This window comes from Pseudonaja textilis, chromosome Z (genome assembly GCF_049901715.1).
Source record: "Pseudonaja textilis isolate UNSWEBS1 chromosome Z, rPseTex1.2, whole genome shotgun sequence".
In the NCBI taxonomy this organism is placed as follows: Eukaryota; Metazoa; Chordata; class Lepidosauria; order Squamata; family Elapidae; genus Pseudonaja; species Pseudonaja textilis.
The window spans coordinates 72,876,268-72,897,832 of record NC_142008.1 but is presented as its reverse complement, the minus strand read 5'-3'; the positions used below and the strand labels follow the sequence as shown (position 1 = coordinate 72,897,832).

At 36.7% G+C, this 21,565-nt stretch overlaps 1 protein-coding gene across 12 annotated transcripts in view; it reads left to right on the top strand.

Annotated features, from left to right (window-relative positions):
• Nucleotides 1–21,565, top strand: part of TPK1 (thiamin pyrophosphokinase 1) — a 368,775-nt gene that overhangs the window by 261,647 nt on the left and 85,563 nt on the right. For 9 of the 12 annotated variants that reach the window (XM_026702294.2, XM_087916305.1, XM_087916310.1 and 6 more), the window contains one exon: nucleotides 3,961–4,107. The exons of the other annotated variants lie outside the window; for them this stretch is intronic. In XM_026702294.2, coding sequence (XP_026558079.1) covers nucleotides 3,961–4,107 — 147 coding nt within the window. The remainder of the gene's footprint in view (nucleotides 1–3,960; nucleotides 4,108–21,565) is intronic. 12 annotated transcript variants of the gene reach the window in all.

The following is a 21,565-nucleotide window of genomic DNA, read 5'->3' as shown; positions in this document are numbered from 1 at the left end:
AGTGAAACCTGGAAATCTATAAGAATTACTAATAACATCAACTGCACTTTGCTGGATATGCTCCACATGAGTGAGCAATGTCAAGCAAAGACTGAAATCAATTGGATACCATCAAATGGTTAAGAGAAAAAGAGGAGGACCACAGTGTCAGAATATATTCATGAACTGGAATAGAGCTTAGTAACAAGGTCAGCCAATGAGAGCTGAATTGAGGGTTGAAGCTTAAAAAGAGAATCTAGGCATGGTCTGTGCTCATCTCTAAAGTTAAAGAGAAACTAACTTATTCGCTTGCCTGCTGAACTAAAGTGAAACTGATGTCTATTTCTGAGCTCCTGAATTGCTGTTAAGCTCTGAATCTGTAACATGTCTGCTTCTGTTTGAGTTTGCTCTATGTTGAAGAAATCTGCAACTGGTATTGTAAAATTTACTTGTATTTATAAAGAAGTTAAATGAAGCCTCAGCCATCTGTCTTTACCTTTCTGGTGCTGAATTTACGCTGCAATACTTTGAACACATAGAATATCTGGTGCCAAATAGAATATTTCAGAAAGATCTTAAAAATGGAAGTCTATGGAGACTGTAGCTACTGATTGAAAACTATGGAGTTGGAGCAGTATACTTGTAGCCCAATGTGCTTAGTGCAGGATGTGATATAATAATTTCCAGTCATTTGCATAAAAATGTTTATGACTATTCCAAACTCTGCTTTTCAGCAGTTTCTGTAGTCTTTTCTTGCTTACCTCTCATGTTTCCCTTCAGAAGTTTCTGTTGTGAAATAGATATAATTCTTTTTAATTTTAAACATAAATAATATTTTTTTTAATTTTCTGGATCTTTAAATTTTGTATTTAACTTGGCTTTTATGAGAAACTATTGCATACAATAGAGAAAATATAGGTTATGAATTCATCACAATTTTGTCAGTCACTAAAATAAAAGAACAAAAATATCATTGTGAATACAAAATTGTTAAATCAAAAGAGCATAGAAATACACCTAGATGTAAACTGGGTAGAGAGCTGAGTTGAGCTAAGTTGAATGAATATTCAGTGCATTATATATTTCCCATTTTGATACTTGATTCAGATGTAATAAATATATTTTCTTTTTAAATTGCCCAGATAAGGGTAAACAGAGAATGTGTTAACTTTTAATTTTAATTTTAAATATAGACAAATTAATCAAAGTAATAAAATGTACCATTCAAAAATATATTATTTTCCAGGTAAATGCTGTAACAAACATTAAGAATTATCTAATTTTTTTTTAATACTATAATTTGAATATCCCATCAGATTTAACATTTTTTCAAGGAAATACTGTATTAAAATGTTATGCCGACATGGAAAAAATTACATCAGTTTAAGTTGGTTATGCAACTATTATTTCTAATCAATACTTGTGATGCATTATTCTATGTATAGTTATCTAGCTACTGTTGTCTATAAATATCCTACAATGTGTGCAGGTTGCCATTTTTATGTAATGATACACACACACACACACAAAATCTTCTTTTTTTATATATGCTGAATTGATGCCTATTTTCTATTTATACCATATTCATATTTTTATTATACTATACACATCCTAAGAGAAAGCTTAAAACTAATTATTCATTCCATTAGACCCAATAGAGATAACACAAAAACTATTAATCCCACATGACAATATTTCAATATCAATTTTTGATACTATAATTTGAATATCCCATCAGATTTTCAAGGAAACGCTGTATTAAAATGTTATGCCAACATGGAACTGTTAAAAACACCTAAACCAAGATTTTATCAAAAAAATAAAATTATAGGAATGCAATGTCTTTATAAATTGACACAGTTCAATTTCCTTCACTCTTTTCTCATTCACATACAAGTATGCCAAAACCTTTAGCCAAACCCTGTCTGATGGGCTGGCCCACAAACTAGTTTAAAAAGTCAGTAGTCCATTCCTGCTTGGATAACTGTGAATATGGAGAAAGTTCTTTTTGCAAGAACAACAATGTAACAGATACTATAAAGGTATTTTGGATCTCCAATGCATTTAGACAATATAATAAAGAATGCAATAAAGAAAAATATTCATTCAAATAAGACTTTAAAGTGTAATGTTAACATAGAACAGTAATGCTTCATGTTTTTTTTTAATGAAACAAAAAAATGTTAAAAAGTTATTGTATTTATGTAGTTACTTACCAATCACATCTAAATTATATTAAAGTAACCAAAATATCTTTACAATCCCTGAGGCATGTCACAACTTTTGAGTACTCCTAATGTTTGGAAATTGAAAGTTGAAAAATTTGACACGCTCATATGTAGAAATCAATAATTATTCCAGAAATTCTTCATTTTTAAACTGATTAAGCTAGCTGAGCCTGTCCATAGTTGTAGATGAATTATTAGCTTTTTAATAGATAGAAAGCAACAAGCTAGAGAAAATTACAATTAATATCTGGGCAATTAGCATAAACGCCCCTCAAAGTTGTGTATTCTCTCCATTGCTTTTCTCTTTATATATACCGATGACTGCATCTCTAAGGATCCTTTTGTTAAAATACTGAAGTTTGCAGTTGATATAACAGTCATTACGGTCTTATTTGAGCCAATGATGAACCTGATCTGAGGTTGAGCAACAGGCCTTGTGGTGCAGCCATAACAGTCTGGAGCTGAACATGCTTAAACAGTAGAGATGAGAGTAGATTTTAAGAAGAGCCCTTCTATTCTACCACCCCTTAATATATTCAACAGCACAGTATCCTCAACTATAATCCTTCAAGTTTTGGGTTCTAGAATCTCCCAGGATTTTGAATGGACCCTGAGCATTAGAACCATCATTAAAAAGGCACAACAAAGAATGTTCTTCCTACATCAACTCCAGAAGTTCAGACTGCCCCAGGAGTTGTTGATACAGTTTTATAGGAAAATTATTGAGTCTGTCATTTGTTCTTCTAACTGTTTGGTTTGGTACAGCAACCAAACAAGACAGGTATAGACTCCAGAAGATAATTAGAATTGCAGAAAGAACAATTGTAAATGGTCTGAACCCTAACCCTAACCCTAACTGAGAAAATATCTACAGACCTCTTCCATCCTGGACATAAATTGTTTCAAATCTTTCCCTCAGGACGCCACTATAGGGTATTGCGTGCCAACAACTAGGCATAGGGACAGATTTTTTTTCCTTGTGCCATCACCTTGCTGAACACCTAACTCTCACAGTACCGTCTATGTATCTCATAACTCATAACTCATGTTGTATGGCTGCATTATTAGTATTAGCCTTCTTTTTTTTATCACCCCCTCTTTTTGGTATTATGATTAATGATTACTCTATTGTGTTGCATGTACATTTAGAGCTTCTGCACCAGAGACAAATTCCTTGTGCATCTAATCACACTTGGCCTAATCACACTGTTCTATCCCATCCCATTCTTTGAAAAGGTCTACTAGTTCAGGATAAATTATCTAGCCATTTCATTCCAAAAATAATCCTCCTACTCATATTACTTAGCAACTGATTTTCAAAATCTACTGCCTCTATTATTAGAGACCCACCACAACTTTGAGCTTCTATTTGCTTTGTCTTCCATGGATTTGTCATTAAGATGCATTTAGAAAATCAATGAAATGTTCCTATTTCTGTTCATTCCTTTATTATTACAACCCTAGAAAATCAAGACTATGATATTTGTATCATCATCATCATTATATAAAAAGAAGAGGATCAAAATGAATGAGGCTAATATCTTCAAATATGCTTATTTTATAAATTCTCCCACTACTATAAAGATTTTGTTGATATTTTAAAAATCTATTTAACATCTCAAATTATATTTATGCTTTGTAAACATGTGCATTTATATTTTATAGGAAAGGTGTAAAATATGCTTGTATTTTTGGATCTTTCTTCAACATTCTATTCATTTTTTTCTTTGTGTGTGTTTTTTATTTCTGTTAGATGGACATGATTATAACTTTGGGTGGACTTGGAGGTCGCTTTGACCAAATCATGGCATCTGTGGAAACTCTCTTCCATGCAGTTAAGATAACCTCTTTTCCCATCATAGTTATTCAAGAGTGTTCCTTAATATATCTACTTCAACCTGTAAGTTAAATGAATTTTGTTTTAATCAATGCATGTTATATATATTCTATTGCCTTCCATAGAAATTATGACATTTACAGCTATGAAATATATGCAATCAAATACAGAAAAAATATTCTGAAATAAAAAATAAATGGCATCACCCAGCTAAGCTTATTTTAAATCACATTTGTTTCAGGGTAATAATTATATAATTAGCTAACTCTCTGTTTAAGCCTATTTTAACTGACATTAAGTTGCGCTAAAATTATGTAATCATAGCCACAATATAGTTTTTAGTTTTTAACCTTACTTTGTTTTTATGCAGATGGTTGATTTGTAATTTGGTAGAGTTAAAAGTCTCTTAAATGGGATTCTTTTATTGCATATTTATGCCAATTCAGATTTGACTGACATTGGGTGTTTTTTAGATTATCAAAAAGATCTGCAATCCATATGAAAATATATTTTGAGAATCAGTAAAAATAACCTTACTTTGACTGAGGCTCAGAAAATGTATTTGTTGTTTCTAGCCTCAGGTGTATTTAATTTCAACTCTCCATCCATCCATTCATCCATCCATCTCTTAAACTTAAACTTAATCTGAAGCAGAATACTTTTCACAATAATGAATTGAAATTTAGAAGTAAACGCTGTTTTCTCAACTTATAAGATTCTCAAGATTTAAAAAGAATGCTGTGTGCAAATTTCATTTGATATTGCAATAAAAAATTATATTTTTAGGGCCAAAAAAACTAGAATATATTCACAAATGAAGGTAAATAATTGTTTGTTGTGATCATGCAAATAATTTTGCAAATGAAACAGAATAAATACTGTATTTACAAACTGTTTTTTTATGTAGCATTGGACATGATTTATGATAATATACAGGCAAGGCCATGTAATTTCCTAAGGTGAGAAAGAGTGACTGGCTCAAAGTCATTCATTTGGTTTCTTTGCCTAAGGCTGGACTAGAATCAGGTCTTCCTGCTGTTACCCCAGAGCTTTAATCCATTAGTCCAATCTAACTTGAGGTAAACCTAGAAATCTGAAACTGATGTAATTTTGTTGACAACAGATAGTCATCTAAATGTTTTTTTTTTAAAAGAGAAGTGCATTTCCTACAGTAAATAAATCATTATGACTGGGGAACTTACCAAATTGTTACATCTTGGCCACTATGTTCCAAAAACTAAGTAAATATTCTGTGCTGTTGTTGTTTACTGTGAGGCTAGAGTTTTATTAATAGAGTCACATGTTATGTTAAAATACAGAAATATTTGAAATCCAGACACAGGGTAGATAATATATGTAATGTGATAAAATCAACAACATTTGAGTTCTAGTAAGACAAATATAAATCATCGTTAACAGACATAATACAACATGGAACTAAGCAACTTAGGCTGTTATTTAGTGCAAGTAGACTGTGAAAGAATTATGAAAAGAGCGAAGTAAGAGGCGTGTTTACTAATGTATTTATCTTTCCCTGTGATGTAACCATGGCATGAATTGTTGTCATATATATTAGAATAGCTCTATTTCAGTAAATGTTGATATTCCATTACTTTTATATCAAATCATAGGTGGGCCTCTAAACCAGACATAGGATGCCTTATCTGGCTTTTCAGTTATATTTGATTCCATAGTTTATAGATAATCTAAGCTATGGATTGCTTTCCACCTATTCTTTGTGGTGTGAAAAATTCAAGATAGCTTTTCTGCTTTAGTTTCCTGAATCAAAAAATTGGCCTAGATATTTTATTAGCTTATTGTGGCCTCCAAACACATGCAATACAGGAAAATAAAATCCTTAAGTCTTTAAACTGAGTGTAATTTCTAAATTTGAGCTATTTTTTCCCTCTTGAATCACATTTTTGAGATATTAATTCATTCAGACATTTGATATTTTGAGACATGCACTTGTAGTATATTCTTTGCTATGTTTCAGGCCAGGAGTGAAAACTTCTATCATACATAAATTTCAAAATGGTTGCAAGATGAACAGTCATGGAATATGATGAAATCTCGACTATTTAAATATATAATGTATTCTAAAGTCAAGCTATCCATTAAGCTTGTTATACTCTGATGAACTGTTTGTACAGAAAACCTGTTTTAATTCCCCCTCAGAAATCACTTTAAACTGTGCAGATGAAAGACATCTTAATGGAAAGCAATAATTTCTTCATTCTATATTCTATTTTATGAGAAGGGAAATAGAAAAATACTTTATGTGCAAATAAAAGCTATTTATTTCTCTATTTTAAAAGAGCAGCTACATCTTTGAAGGAATTGCTAATATGCTCAGTCATTCAGACTATGAGCTTTTTAAATACATATACAAACACACACACTTTATTTTCTATTATTGTTGATCTTAGAAATATGGAACTTCAGATTTTTGGATCAAAAATAGGAAAATTCCCCATTGTCTTCTGATCTACTCGAGGGATCCTTTGTGGTCTCTGAGCTTAGTTGTTGTTTTTTTGCAAACATTTCATTACCCAAACTAGGTAACATCATCAGAATTAGTAAGGGAGTAGGTTTGCTCTCAATTTATATTTATATTTATATAGTCAGTGGCCCCCAACCTTTTTTGTACCACGGACCAGTACAAAATGTACAAAATGATCCACGGACCAGTACTGACATCAGCACGCACGACCAAGGCAAGGCGAGCCGAGTGACCGGCCAGCCAGCCGTCCCCCGCTTCTCCCCTCCACCTTCAACTCCTCCTTTGTACCTTCTCGTGGTCGATGGGCTTTTCGGGCTCTTTCTTAATCTCCTCCTGAGTAATGCGAGACTCCACCGCCATCGGGACAGCTCTTCGTTCGAAGCCCCCCCCCTTTGATGAAACTAAGGTGCGAGGATTCCTTCAGCACCCAAACACCGCTTTCCAACTGATGACTGACAAACTCACCCGGAAGCACTTTCTCAAGCGCCGTCGAAACAAGATGGCGGCGCCCACCCTACTTTCATTCTTTGCGGCCCGGTACAAAATGATCCACGGACCAGGACTGGTCCGGGGCCCGGTGGTTGGGGACTACTGATCTTAATGGTTTTGGGGTTGTGCTGTTTATTGTTAGTTTGTTTGGCAGTTCCTTGATTGGGGTATTATTTCCTTCTTGGTTGTTGGTCTGATGTTAATCTTGGTATATATGCTTGGTATATATGCTCATCTGGATTTGTTCCTTTTTTTGGCTCATTGATTCTCTTTTGAATGGTACATAGATGTTATTTATGTATGTACCTATTAATAGCCCATTTATGAGTGTGCCAGATTTCCAGAAATTCTCTAGTGTTTTTCGACTTGGCTTGATCAAGGAAAGTCATGGTTTCCTAGTTGAAATTGTGGTAAAGTCTGTCCATATTTTGTGAAATTAAAGAGTTTTCGTCATGACTTCTGACTGCTGAGGTTTTGTCATATCTTGACTTCTAGATGGTGTTCATGGATGTGTTCTGCCTGTTTGCCCTAGGTTGTGGCTATTGTAGTCTTTACACTGTTGTATTGTAGATGACTCTTGTTTTTTCTTCAGAGGCTGCTAGGTTTTTTTGTTCACCTAGAATATTTTGGAGGACTTTGGTTGGTTTATGTGCTACAGTGAAAGGCAAGGCAATGGCAGTGAGCAGAGTGACATCGGCTGTAGGCTAAGTGGTGGTAGTCCAGGCAACAGCTGTAGGCTGAGTGGTGATAGGCCAAGTAGCAATGATGGGCCAAGCAGTGACAGACCATGGAGCAGTCATGGCAGACCAAATATAAGTGAGTGTGTGGTTAACAGCTGCAGACCAAGCAATCATCTCAGTAGGCCAGGCAGCAGCAGAAGGTCAAGTGACCATGTTGCTATCCCAGATAGTGGCAATGGTGGCCAAACAGCAATGGACCAAACAGTCCATTTGGGCTAAGCAGCAGTGGCAGTAGGCCAGGTGCCAGCAATGGTGAAGTGGTGATGTGATAAGCAATGATGACTGGCCAAGTGGTGACAAACTGTGCAGCAGCAAACAAACATCAACAGTGGGCCATGCAATGGCAGCAAGTGGGTTATGCCAGACCAGTAGTGGTGACCAGGGGTGGGATTCAGTTTTTTTAACAACCGGTTCTGTGGGCGTGGCTTAGTTGGTGGGTGTAGCTTGGTGGTCATGTGACTGGGTGGGTGTGGCCAACTCAACATCACTCATGTCAAGGAGCGCTTCTCCTCGCCTGGCTTCTCATGACAATGGGGATGCTGCAACAGTCATAAGTGTGAAAAATGGTCATAAGTCATTTTTTTCAGTACCATTGTAAGTTTGAATGGTCATTAAGTGAACTGTTGTAAGTCAAGGATTACCTGTACAAAAATACAAAAAGCTTCTTTGCTTGCAAAAAGCTGCCTTAAATACCAATCATTAGATTAAAAATACCTGCAAGCTAGAGTTACAAATCAGGCAGGGTGCCAGAGCACCTTGAGGAATGAAAATAGTTAAAATGCAGTGATAACTATCAAGCAGCCATCTCTTGCTCATAAAGTGAAACCCTTTAGCAGAGAGTTCATTTAAGCTCTGCAGAAAAAGCACACGCAGGAAAAGCAATGCAAAGAAAAGCATTTGCATACCAACTGGTCTCACTCACCTCACAAGATACCCTAAGATACCCTAAGGAAACCATCCAGATTTAAGGAAAGGTCACATGCCTCCCAGAAAGGAAGTTTTAAAAAAACAGTGCCAAGCTTGCATCCTGCCTCTTGGAAGTGTACCCCAAAAGGACAGTTCCAGGTACCACTAAAGCAGTGAAGAAAGACCCCCCTCCCCAGATAGAAAAAGAAACCATGAGGCAGGAAAAAATTCAAACACAATACAATAATTAAATCACAACAGTAGCTGTTGCTTATTGAAGCTGAATAGAGAAAATTATCCCATCAGTAAACACAGGATTAAACGTCACCAAGCACAGAATTAAAAAAAAAAAACAGTTTTAGACCAGAACTCAGAAAGGGTATGTAAACTCAGGTTTGAATGTCAATCTTTCTAGCTAGCCAAGAAGCCTTGCTGAATGTCACTCATCTTTGTTCCCTGTCACTAAAAGCTTTGCTTCATTATTCAATTATTTCTTCAAAGTGCTGATTGTCCAGGGAAGTATTTCCTCCCAACAGCAGTGTAAAAATCTTAAAACAATCCTTCCCCTTTAAGAAAGTCAAGCCCCAGAAGCTCCAGAGATAGGAAGTCTAGGCGTACTGGCAAGAATGTAATAAGGATGGAAAAAAGGAGATTGCTTCTAACTACAGGTTCTCCGAACTGCTTAGAAAGTTAACAAGGGGTTCTATAGAACCAGACAGAAGTGGTAGAATCCCACCCCTGGTAGTAACAGATCAGGTGGCAGTGATGCCTGAGGTGGCACTAGCAGGCCAGCAGTGGGAGCAACAGAAACAGGGGCAATGGACTAAATAGCCATGCTGAATGGAGCTTTGGCAGGCCATATGCCAGTGGCATGCCCTGCAGCCTATCTGAAAAACCATGCCTTGGCCCCTCTCGGGAGCCATAACTATGGCAAAGCAGGTGATGGGTGTGACTAGGAGAGCTTTTGCACAGCTCTAGTTTATGTACCAGTTGCAATTTTTCTGGGATCATGAGTCCCTGTGCTCAGTTACTCAACCCTGGTCATCACTTTTCTGAACTATTGCAATGTAGTCTAAATGGGCTACCCTTGAAATTCTTTCATAAGCTTCAGCTGGTACAAAGTATGGCAACAAGAGCAGCCTTTGGGCTTCTGGGAAACCTATGTTACATTTCTGCTTCACAAACTTTACTGGTACCAATTTGCTTCCAAGCACATTTCAAAATGTTGGTTTGATCTTTAAAGCTTTAATTGCATGGGTCCAGACTACCTGATCAACTGCCCTATTCCTCTAGAATAGGCCTATTCTACTTCAGATCCTATTGATCAAAGAATTCCAACTATCAGGATCTAGAATAAGAGCCTTCTCTGCTGCAGTGCCAATTTTTGGACCATCTAAGACTCTAGAACCATGGTGGCAAACCTATAGCATGCAAACCTATGGTCAGCTGTTCTTCAGGACTTTGCATATGCATGGGGGTGAGGTGTGTGCACATGTGTGGGGACGCATTTTGAGTATGTGCACACTCTCTTTGGGCACTCAGTGCCAAAAAGGTTTGCTATCACTGCTCTATAGTAACCTCTGTTCCCACTCTTCTATCCTTCTGCAAGAATCTGAAGACCTGGTTTTACCAGTTGGTCTGGAGACCAAATGTAAATAATTAACACAGTTATATTGTATAGAGAAATCATCACAGTTATGGGGTTTTAGCAAACAAATGATTTAGAAATGGGTCCAGGAAAATGACAGTATAGGCATCCAACTGCTGATAGACACATCAGTTGTCCATTTATCTACCATTTGCAAGTTGGATCTTTTTTCTTTCCCAGAAAATGGTTAGATATAGTATCTCTAAAACTGTGATTTGGCCTCCAAAAGTGAATGTAAGCTGTTGTATTGGATAATTGTATATAACGCTGTTCCAATCAAGCTGTGCCTGATTTTATGCCAATAATTTCACAGCCATTATCTGCTGTGTTTATTCAAGAGTTTGTTTAACTTCAGCATGAGCAGCTGACAGATTGTAAACTATATATTGTTGCAATCAGTATGTAGTTTGAAATGTATAAATCAAAAGCAGTTTTATTCACATTCCTTTGAATTGTAGTTTGGAGCATGAAGTTGTGATATATATTTGAAAGTACCATCAGATGAAATTGCACTTAAATTTGTGATAGATGCACAAGATTTTATGTTAGAGAACACTAACTGGATATGATTTAGATGCTACTGCATTTAGATGCTACTAAGTATTATCCAAAGTATTTCACTTCTTATAAATCTCTCAACAACTTTGTTTTTGCTTTATTGGCCTTTCCTCCATCTTTGTTTATTCATTTATTTTTCCATTTTTGTGTACCATTCTAGTCTTCTAAAATTCTGAGTGGTGAAACAAGAAAATCAACAAAAAAAAAAACCCCAAGGTCATTCCTAAATATACTAAGAGACAGAGTAATTGAAATAAAATAGTTTTCATTAACTTTGAAACAATAGAAGCCAGTCATAGAGCTATACTTATTGCCTGGCAATAAGTAATCCAAAGAATGGGGATACCCAGGAGTAAAATTCAACCACCTCTGCCCGCCTTGGAAGAGGTAGTAGGAATGATTTGAATCAGTAAAAAATCACCCCGGTTGCTATTACTATTATACCAAGCCACACCAACAGAGCTGGTAGGGAAAAATTTTGAGGGAAAATTTTGAATGGCAGCCCTTGGGGATACCTCTGAGAAGGCCTGGTGCCTTTCTCATATCCTCTGATGTTTGAGCAGATGTGTGACTCTCAAAAGAATGATTCTAAATGTTCAGATGGTAAAATCATGCATGGTCAAGCTGATTCCTGTTACATCATAGTATGTAGGGCTCACTGTGTAGGGCTTTATAAGTAATATAAATAGACTTTGAACTTTTTTAAAGAATGAAAAGAATTAAACAAGAAATCTTCCCTTAATCTGTGTATCAGTAGTAATACTTAATTACGCTTTCTTTGGTGCCTGTTCAAATGATTGCTTAGAGAGCCCATTTTGTTTCAGAGTCAAGGTAGCAATCTAAAACAGCGGTGGGATTCAAATTTTTTACTATGGTTCTATGGGCATGGCTTGGTAGGCATGGCAGGGGAAGGATACTGTAAAATCTCCAATCAGAGATGGTATTAGCTGGTTCTCCGAACTGTTCAAAATTTCCGCTACCGGTTCTCCAGAATTGGTTAGAACCTGCTGAAAACCACCTGTGATCTAAAAACTAGGAAACAGAGTTTTACTACAGTTTTAAGCATGAAGCTAGCTTGGTGACTCTCTCTGCTATAGTAAGCAGGCAATGACAAACCACTTTTGAAATCTTGACTATGTATGTATATATGTATATGATATTGGTAAATTTCTTCTGTATTTGCTTATTTACCTTTACACTAACCATTGTGATAATGAATATAGTGTGCATAGTAAAACCCTTTAAAGACCTACATTTGGTATAGAAAGCAAATCACATTTTTTGAGAAGATTTAATAAATCACATAGATTTGTTAGTTAGGAGGATAGTGTAATTCATTATAAAAATAATGAGTTGCCTCTTATTGGGTGACTTTACTTTACTTTACTTTATATTCCTCACTGGGAAAGATTCAGACTGGGAACTTGAGCCTGAATCACAAACGCCACATTTTCAACACAGAGAGCAGGCACTCCTTTGCCATCAAATCTGCCACAGATTATAAATAATCTAATTGTACTCTAAGACCAAGCAAATTATTAAGTTGAAATATTTGGACTAGATTGAAAGAAGCAGGTGGCTTGAATATTTTGTTTTTAAATCAGAAGCCAAAATTTCAACGAAAAAAGAAAAGTAGGAGAAAATCAACATGTAGAGACAATCTTGTAGAATATTAAAAACATGGAGACCCTAGATAAGAAATAGCCTTTTTTCTTTATTAACAGTATGCCCCAAAAGCCAGTTTGCTAGTTTGACTATGGAATACAGAATAGAATACAAAATCACAGACTTGGAAGGGATCTTGAAGGTCTTCTGGTCCAAACTCCTGCTTGACTTCTGGAGGCAAGCCATTCCACTAATTAATTGTTTTTACTTATAGGAAACTTCTCCTTAATTTTTGGTTGGATCTCTCTTTGATAAGCTTCCACCTGTTATTTCTTGTCTTGCTCTCGGGTGCTTTGGAAAATATGGCAATACCTCTCGTCTCTGAGACAGTCCCTCAAATAAAGACAGCTATCATGTCAGCCTGATCCTTCTCTTTGTTAGAGTAGACATACCCAGTTCCCACAATTTTTCATCATATACTTTAGCCTCCTTACAATCTTTGTTGCTCTTCTCTTCACTCTTTCTAGAGTCTCACCTTTTGTGTGTGCGTGGAGTGTGTGTATAATCATGGTGACTAGAACCAGATACAGTATTTCAAGTGTAGTTTTACCAGTGCAGTATAAATAGGCGCTAATAGACCCAGACCCAGATTAGCAAAGTTGAAAGGGTAGGTCTTCTAGTCCAACACCACCACCACCTCCCAAGCAGGAGACCCTACACCATTTCTGACAAATGGCAGTCCAGTCTCTTCTTGAAAATTTCAAGTAATGATGGTCCCACAACTTCTGAAGGCAAGCTGCTCCATTGGCTGATTGTCCTCACTATCAGAAAATTTCTACTTATTTCTAGGTTGAATCTCTCCTTTCCATCCATTATTTCTTGTATGGCTTTCAAATGCTTTGGAAAACAGCTTGACCCCCTTCTCTCTGTGGCAGCCCCTCAAATATTGGAAGACTGCTTTCATGTCTCCCCTGGTCCTTCTCTTTATTAGACTAGCCATGCTGAATACTTGCAACCATTAATTGTATGTTTTAGCCTTTAGTCCCTTAATCATCTTGGTTGCTCTTCTCTGCACTTTTTCTAGAGTCTTAACATATTTTTTATAGTATGGTGACCAAAACTGGAAGCAGTATTCTAGGTGCATGCAGTATTCTAAGGCTTTATAGAGTGGAATTAGTACCTCATTAGATCTTGATTGTATCCTTCTGTTAATGTAATTTAGGATTGCATTGGCTTTTTGGCTACTATAGCACACTGATAATTCATATTTAATTGGTTGTCCACTATGATTCCAAGATCCCTCTCACAGTTCCTGCTTTTAAGCCTGGTTTCATCCAGTCTATATGTGGTTTTTCTTGCCTAAGTCTTTCTCTATATTGAATTTAATTGTTTTAGATAGGGCTCAGTGTTCAAGTCTGTCACATGATTTTGATACTAGCCATCTGTTGATACAGGCTACGACTGCATTGGCTTTTTTTTTTTTTGGCACTGCAGCACACTGCTGGCTCATACTTGAGTGGCTGTCCACTAGGACACCTAGATCCCTCTCACAGTTACTGCTGTTGAGTCAGGTATCATCTATGCATTTGGTTTTTCTTGCCAAAGTGTAAGACATTTAACACATTCTTTGACTCAGTATTTGTAAACAGCAATGGATCATGCCCAGTATTTCCTAGTCGAACCACAGACAACTACAATGATCTAATACACATCGATTTTATAAAGACAATGTTGAAAAAGCACTAAGCAATCTAAAACCATCTCTATCTATTGGACTGGATGGAATATGTGCCTGCTTCTTAAAAAAGCTATCCACTGCCATAGCCGAACCTCTAAGCATAATCTTTGAAAAATCTTTCAGGACCAGCTCCTTGCCAAAACTATGGTCACAAGCCACCGTCATCCCCATCTTCAAAAAGGAAGACCCCAGCCTAGTTGAAAATTACAGACCAATCTCTTTATGCTGCATCACCTGGAAAGTCATGGAATCAATTATTAACCAATCCATCATCCTTCACTTAGAAACAAACAATCTACTCTCTAATAAACAGTTTGGTTTCAGGAAAAAACTATCATGTAATCTGCAACTCTTACACTGCAAAAACATGTGGATTACACAACTCGATCAGGGCAAAACAATAAATGCAATCTACATAGACTTCTGTAAAGCCTTTGGTTCAGTGGTATATGACAAACTACTCCTAAAACTAAAATCTTACAGTATCTCAGTATACCTGTCAATGAATACTTCAGCTTCAACCATAACAACACAAAAGCAAACAATAGATACAAACTCAAGGTTAATCGCAGCAAACTTGATTACAGGAAATACGACTTCAGCAATAGAGTGGTCAATGTCTGGAATACTCTACCTGACTCTGTGATTTCTTCCCCAAACCCCCAAAATTTTAACCTTAGACTATCTACTATTGACCTCACCCTTTCCCTAAGAGGTCTGTAGGGGGCATGCATAAGCGCACCGATGTGCCCACCGTCCCTGTCCTATTGTTTCTTTCATTTTTTATTTTTCTTATATGTATCCATGTATTCATAACTATGTTTTTACTTATACCTATTATCTTGTAAGCAATTGACAAAAATAAATAAAATAAATAAATAAACATTACTTTTCTTACCACTCAACTGCATTTTGTTGAATAAGGCCCAGTGTTCAAGTCTGTCAAGATTCTTTTAATAGTGTTGACTATTTCCCCCAACTTGGTGTTATCTGTAAATTTGATATGTTCCCCTTTATCCCCTCATCTAAATCATTTACAAAGATGTTGATGAATACAGAGCCTAAGACAGAAATTAACAGAATAACAGATTAGGAAGGGACGTTGGAGGACTTCTAGTCTAAGCCTCTGCTCAAGCAGGAAACCATATATCATTTCAGACAAATAGTTGTCCAATGTCTTCTTAATAACTTCCAGTGTTGGAGAATCCACAACTCATGGATATAAGTTATACCATTGATTAATTGTTCCAAATGTCAGGAAATTTGTCCTTAGTTCTAGCTTTCATCTCTCCTTAATTAGTTTCCATCCATTACTTTTTGTCCTGCTTTCAGGTGCTTTAGAGAATAGGTTGATTCTGTCTTCTTTATGACAACCTGTTAGGTATTGGAACACTGCTGAGGAACACTTGGGATAGCCCACTGCATGCTTCCCTTCATATAGATGTAGTTCCATTAAGGATTAGATGGTTGAACAGCCCATTACAAATCCATATGGTGATGATGCTATCTATCCCACATTTTTCTATCTCATCAAGAAATAGGCTATGTTTTTCTTTGTGAAATGCCTTACTGAAGTCTAAGCAAATATGTTCACAACATTTCCCTGATCCACTAATGTAATAACTTGTCAAAGAATGCAATAAGACTTGTCTGTCATGATGGTTTGTCAAAAACAGCAAACTCTAGGAGTTTGCTGATCCATTACTTCATTATCTTTTCTAGTACCTTCCCAGGCTGATTGATCTGTAGTTTTCTGGATCCATTATTTTTCCCTTTTTGAAGTTTGGAACTACTCTTTACCAGTCTTCTAGTAGTTCTTCACAGTCAAAAGTTCATCTATTTCGTTTATTTGGATAGGTGGTCTATAGTATTTCCCTATGGCAATGTCATTCCTTTTTCCTGTTATATTAATCCAAATGCATTTAAGGTTTTTATTTCTGTAAAGATGTAGTAATGCAACTCCACCTCCAGCTTTGTTGGTCTGTTTCTTTTGAACAATTTAAATCCTTCTAGAAAAATGTTTCAGACATAGGTTTCATCCCACCAAGTTTCAGTAATGGCAACAATGTTGTACTTGTATGTTGTAGGTCCATAAATTGCTGATTCCACTCTTCTGAGTAGTGAGTTCTGTATCATCAACACACACTTTTTTTCCTTTGAGGAAGTCTCATCAACTTTTCTTCCTTTCATTGATACAATTGATGATGTTCTTTCTAAAGATGTCTGCACACTTACTTCCAAGGGAAGGATATTAAATTGATTGCCTAGCTCCATCGAGTCTGGAATGAACTGGACTGTGGTGGACAACATGGATAATGTTTATGTTGACATTAATCTATCTATAAATTATTATTTTCTCTGATTGTTAATTGTTGCTTACTGTGTTTAGTTTAACTACAGTCTACTTCCTTTAGTTGGGCCTTTTCATTTTGTTGTTTGATTCTCAGAGGGGCTAGATTTGTCTCTAGACCTTTGCTTTTTTTGTAAACCCTTTACTTTTTCCTCAAGAGATTCAATTAGTTTACATTTGGTACAGATATAATTTGGATATTTACCACATGCAACTGTGGGACCTCTGATCACTGAATGATTCACCTTGTTCCTGCTTATAGACAAAGACTTAAAACCACGAAACCAACAATAAAATCAGCAAGGACTTGGACTGAGAAAGCAAAGCTAAAACTACAGGCTTGCCTTGATTGCGCTGATTCTAATGTTTTCAAAGATACCTCTGCAGACTTACAGTATCACAAATACTGTAACATCATATGTCAGCTTCTGTGAAGACCTATGTGTACCAACCAGGAACTTGAGAATATACAGTAACAATAAACCTGGGTTCACAGCTAAACTTAAGCAGTTAAATTGCTCCAAAGAGGAAGCCTACAGAAAGGATGATAGAATGCTCTACAATCAGGCCAGAAATGTATTAAAAAGGAGATTAGAGCAGCAAAAAGAAGCTATTCTGAAAAGTTAAGGAATCAATTCTCAACAGATGAACCAGCAAACATATGGAAAACTCCTGGAAAACGCTGGCTACTGCAAACCTCCTTCCCAGGCTAAAGGAAATCAACAACTGGCCGATGACCTAAATGTATTCTACTGCAGGTTAGAAAGGAAACTACAGCCTAACCCTAACCTCTCCACAACCCCCATCTCAGACACACCAACAACAGCCAAGTCTCCTACAACTGAACATAACCCATTGTGTTTGCAACCCTTGGTGATCACAGAAAAAGAAGTGCAAGATCTATTTCACAGAAAAAAGCCAGAAAAAGCACCAGGCCCAGACAAGATAACTCCCTCTTGCTTATAAGTCTGTGCTGACAAATTGGCCACCATCTTCACCTGAATCTTCAATAAATCACTAGAGATGTGCTATGTTCCTTCTTGCTTCAAACACTCTACTATCATCCCAGTGCCAAAGAAGCCCTCCACCAAGGAACTGAATGATTTCAGACCAGTTGCTCTAACATCTGTAGTTATGAAAACTTTTGAAGGCTAGTGCTGTCCCACCTGGAAACCATCACGTATCCGCTGTTAGATCCCATGCAGTTTGCATACCGAGCAAATAGTTCGACAGATGATGCTGTTAACATGGCTCTGCACTACATCCTACAACATCTTGACTCTCCACTTAAGGGTCCTCTTTGTAGACTTTAGTTCATTATTCGATACCATCATTCCAGACATTCTTCTAACTAAACTGAACCAGCTAGCGATAACTGAACACACTTGTAAGTGGATCATAAGCTTCCCAATAGACAGGAAGCAACAGATGAAGCTAGGCAGAATCACATCAGATACCTGTACAATCAGCACAGGGACCCCACAAGGCTGTGTGCTATCTCCACTTCTCTTCTCCCTATACACCAATGATTGCATCACAAATGATCCATCTGTTGAACTTCTGAAGTTTGCAGATGATACAACAGTGATTGGTCTCACTTGAGACAACGATGAATCTGCATACCGATGGGAGGTTGAACATCTAGTCTTGTGCTGTGACTGGAACAATCTGGAACTGAAAACCATAGAAACACTCAAAACCATAGAAGTGGTGGTAGACTTTAGGAGAAACCCTCCCATACAACACAATATCAACAGTAGAGACCGTTCAAATTTCTAGGTTCTATCATATCTCAAGGCCTAAAATGGACACCTAACATCAAAAATGTTATCAGAAAAGTACAACAAAAAATGTTCTTTCTGCATCAACTCAAAAAGTTCAAATTACCCAAGGAGCTGCTGGGTACAGTTCTACAGAAAAATTATTGAGTCTATCATCTGCACCTCTAGAACTGTCTGGTTTGATTCTGCAATCCAACAAGACATAGACTTCAGAGGATAATTAGGACTGCAGAAAAAACAATTACTACCAACCTGCCTTCCATTGAGGACCTGTATACTGCATGAGTCAAAAAGAGGGCTGTGAAAACCTCTCAACTCCTACCCTCAAAATGATGCTATAGAGCACTGCACACCAGAACAACTAGACACAAGAATATTTTTTTCCTGAATACCATCACTCTGCTAAACAAGTAGTTCCCTCAACACTGTCCAACTATTTATTAAATCTGTATTACTATTGCTATTAATCTTCTCATCACTCCTATCACCCATCCCTTCCCACTTGTGATTGTATGATTGTAACTTTTTTGCTTGTATACTTACAATTTATATTGACTGTTTCCTAGTATAATTTGATAGCTTATTAGTAACCTATGACTATCACTAAGTATTGTATCTTATGATTCTTGATGAATGTATTTTATTTTTGCTTTATGTACACTGAGAGCATGTGCACCAAGACAAAGTCCTTGTGTGTCTAATCACACTTGGCCAATAAAGAAAGAAAGAATGGGTAATGTTCATGTTGACATTAATCTATCTATCAAGTTTCATTTTCTCTGATTATTAATTGTTGCTTGCTGTGTTCAGTTTAGTTACAGTCTACTTCCTTTAGTTGGGCCTTTTCATTTTGTTGTTTGAGTCTCAGAGGGGCTAGATTTGTCTAGACCTTTGTTTCTTTTCCATAGACCCTTTACTTTTTCCTCAAGAGATTCAGTTAGTTTACATTTGGTACAGATATAATTTGGATCTTCTTTGGGTATGAATATATACATGGCACATATTTTGTAAATCACAACACAGACTTTTTCCCCATGATTATGTGTTTTTCCATGTTATTCTTCTTGTAAATGCTGTTGCAAATGGTTCCAATAGTTCCAATGCCAGATCACTTCTTTTTTTAAGGGTTTATTTTAAAATAAAATGGTTTAATATGGGTTTTTTTTTATCTTTCTCAGTTTACAGTTATTTAAAGGATATAGCAAAAATATAGATTTATAAAAATTGTAAGAATTATAAATTTTAAATTGCCCCCAATAGTAGACTCTTGAGGTTTTTTTACGCATTTTTTAGAAATATTTCTAACATTGTGTAATTTTGTGTAATTTATTAGCATTTGGGTTCCTTTTTTGGTTTAAAATTTAAAAATCTTAAAACTTTAAAAAATGTTTTTTTTTTAATTTTAAAATTGTAATTAAACATCTTAAAATTATTTGCCTTTCTTTTAAGCAATTATAAAAATTCAAAAAACTATTTTTTAAATTAATTAAATTATTGATTAAAATTATATGTTTTAATGGACTTATAGAAAATTTTAACCTCTTGCAGTTAATGCTGAAATATAATTAAAATTTAACCTGCAACTCCTCTTGCAGCTAATATTGAAGCAAAACACAAATTTCCAGTGGTTCCTTGATTTTCCTTGTCCCTAGGTGATATTTCTTGATTAAGTATTCTTTAATCTTCTTCATTCAGCTTATTTTCTTTAATCGAGGGTGCTTGCATCTGATTTTGGCATATTGATCTTAATTTTCAATCTGATTTTCCATTTTATTTATTTTATTTATTATTATTATTGCTAGTCCTTAAGGCATCATGATGGCTCAGTGGTTAAGATGCTGGGCTTATTGGACAGCTCAGGTTTGAGACCTGAGTGCTACACAATGGGATGAGCTCTCGTTCTCAGCCAAGCCCCCGCCAAAGTAGTAGTGAAGAATAAAGTGCTTTGTGATGTCATGCTGGCAATATGACAATAGAAATGACTTCAGACAGTGCTGACTCATTGGCCATTGAAACAGAGATGAGCATCACCCCCTAAAATCTGCTAGGACTAGACGGGTAAAATCCACAGGGATTCCTCTCCCCCCCCCCTTTTTTTTTTGATATTTCTACCTTTTTTATCATTAACTAAAAATGGTGAGCATACCTATTGTGTCCTATTTTTCCCCCAACAATCTTGTAGAATGATTGGGCTAATAGAAAGTGAATGGCCTAGAGTCACCCAGTAGTCTTTGGTGCCTAAAGGTGTCCTCATGGTCTTCTGGTTTCTGGGCTAGTATTTTAATCACTACACCAAACTGGCTATATTAATACTTTCATTCTTCCTATCCCCCTGTTGGCAAACCTATGGCACACGTGACAGAGGTGGCGCGCAGAGCCCTCTCTGTGGGCATGTGTGCCGTCACCCCAGCCCAGTTCCATTGCATTTCTCAGTTGCATTTCTCACCATCATTTGCAGGGAAACAAAAGTTTGAAAGAAAAAATGTGAAACAGCGTTCCATCTTTGTTGCAGTACATTTGCTGTTGCTGCCTCCATGGCCTGCTCCCTACTCCCACAGTGCCTGCTGCAGCACAGTGAAATTTAGCCTGAAGCCACAATGTGACCAGGGGTGGGATTCTACCAATTCGTATCTATTCGCTAGAACCAGTTGTTAACATTCTAAGCAGTTCGGAGAACTGGTTGTTAGAAGAAATTACTGGCCTAATCCTGTAAGGAAGGTAGGAAGGAAACATTCTGGTGTTGCTTACAGAAACTGTTTCTCCATTAACCCTTATTACAATTCTTGGCAGGACTACACTTTTTACCCTCCTTTGCTGGTACTTTGCTTGTGTAGAGTGACCATTCAAAGTTACAATGGCACTGAAAAAAGTGACTTATGACCATTTTTCACACTTACGACTGTTGCAGCATCCCCACATTTATGAGAGGCCAGGCAAGGAGATGAGTGCCTCAATGTGAGTGATATTGAGTTGGTCACACTCAGCCAATAACATGGCCATCAAGCCATGTCCACCCAGTCACATGACCACCAAGCCATGCCCACCACCTAAGCCACACCCACAGAACCGGTTGTTAAAAATTTGAATCCCACCCCTGAATGTGACCCCACATCATCTCGGCTCACTCTTGCCTCCTGGTTGTCAGTTGCTTTTCCTGCAGAGCTGCCTGTGTTGGGATGCCCCACCTCCCCATCAGCCAGCTG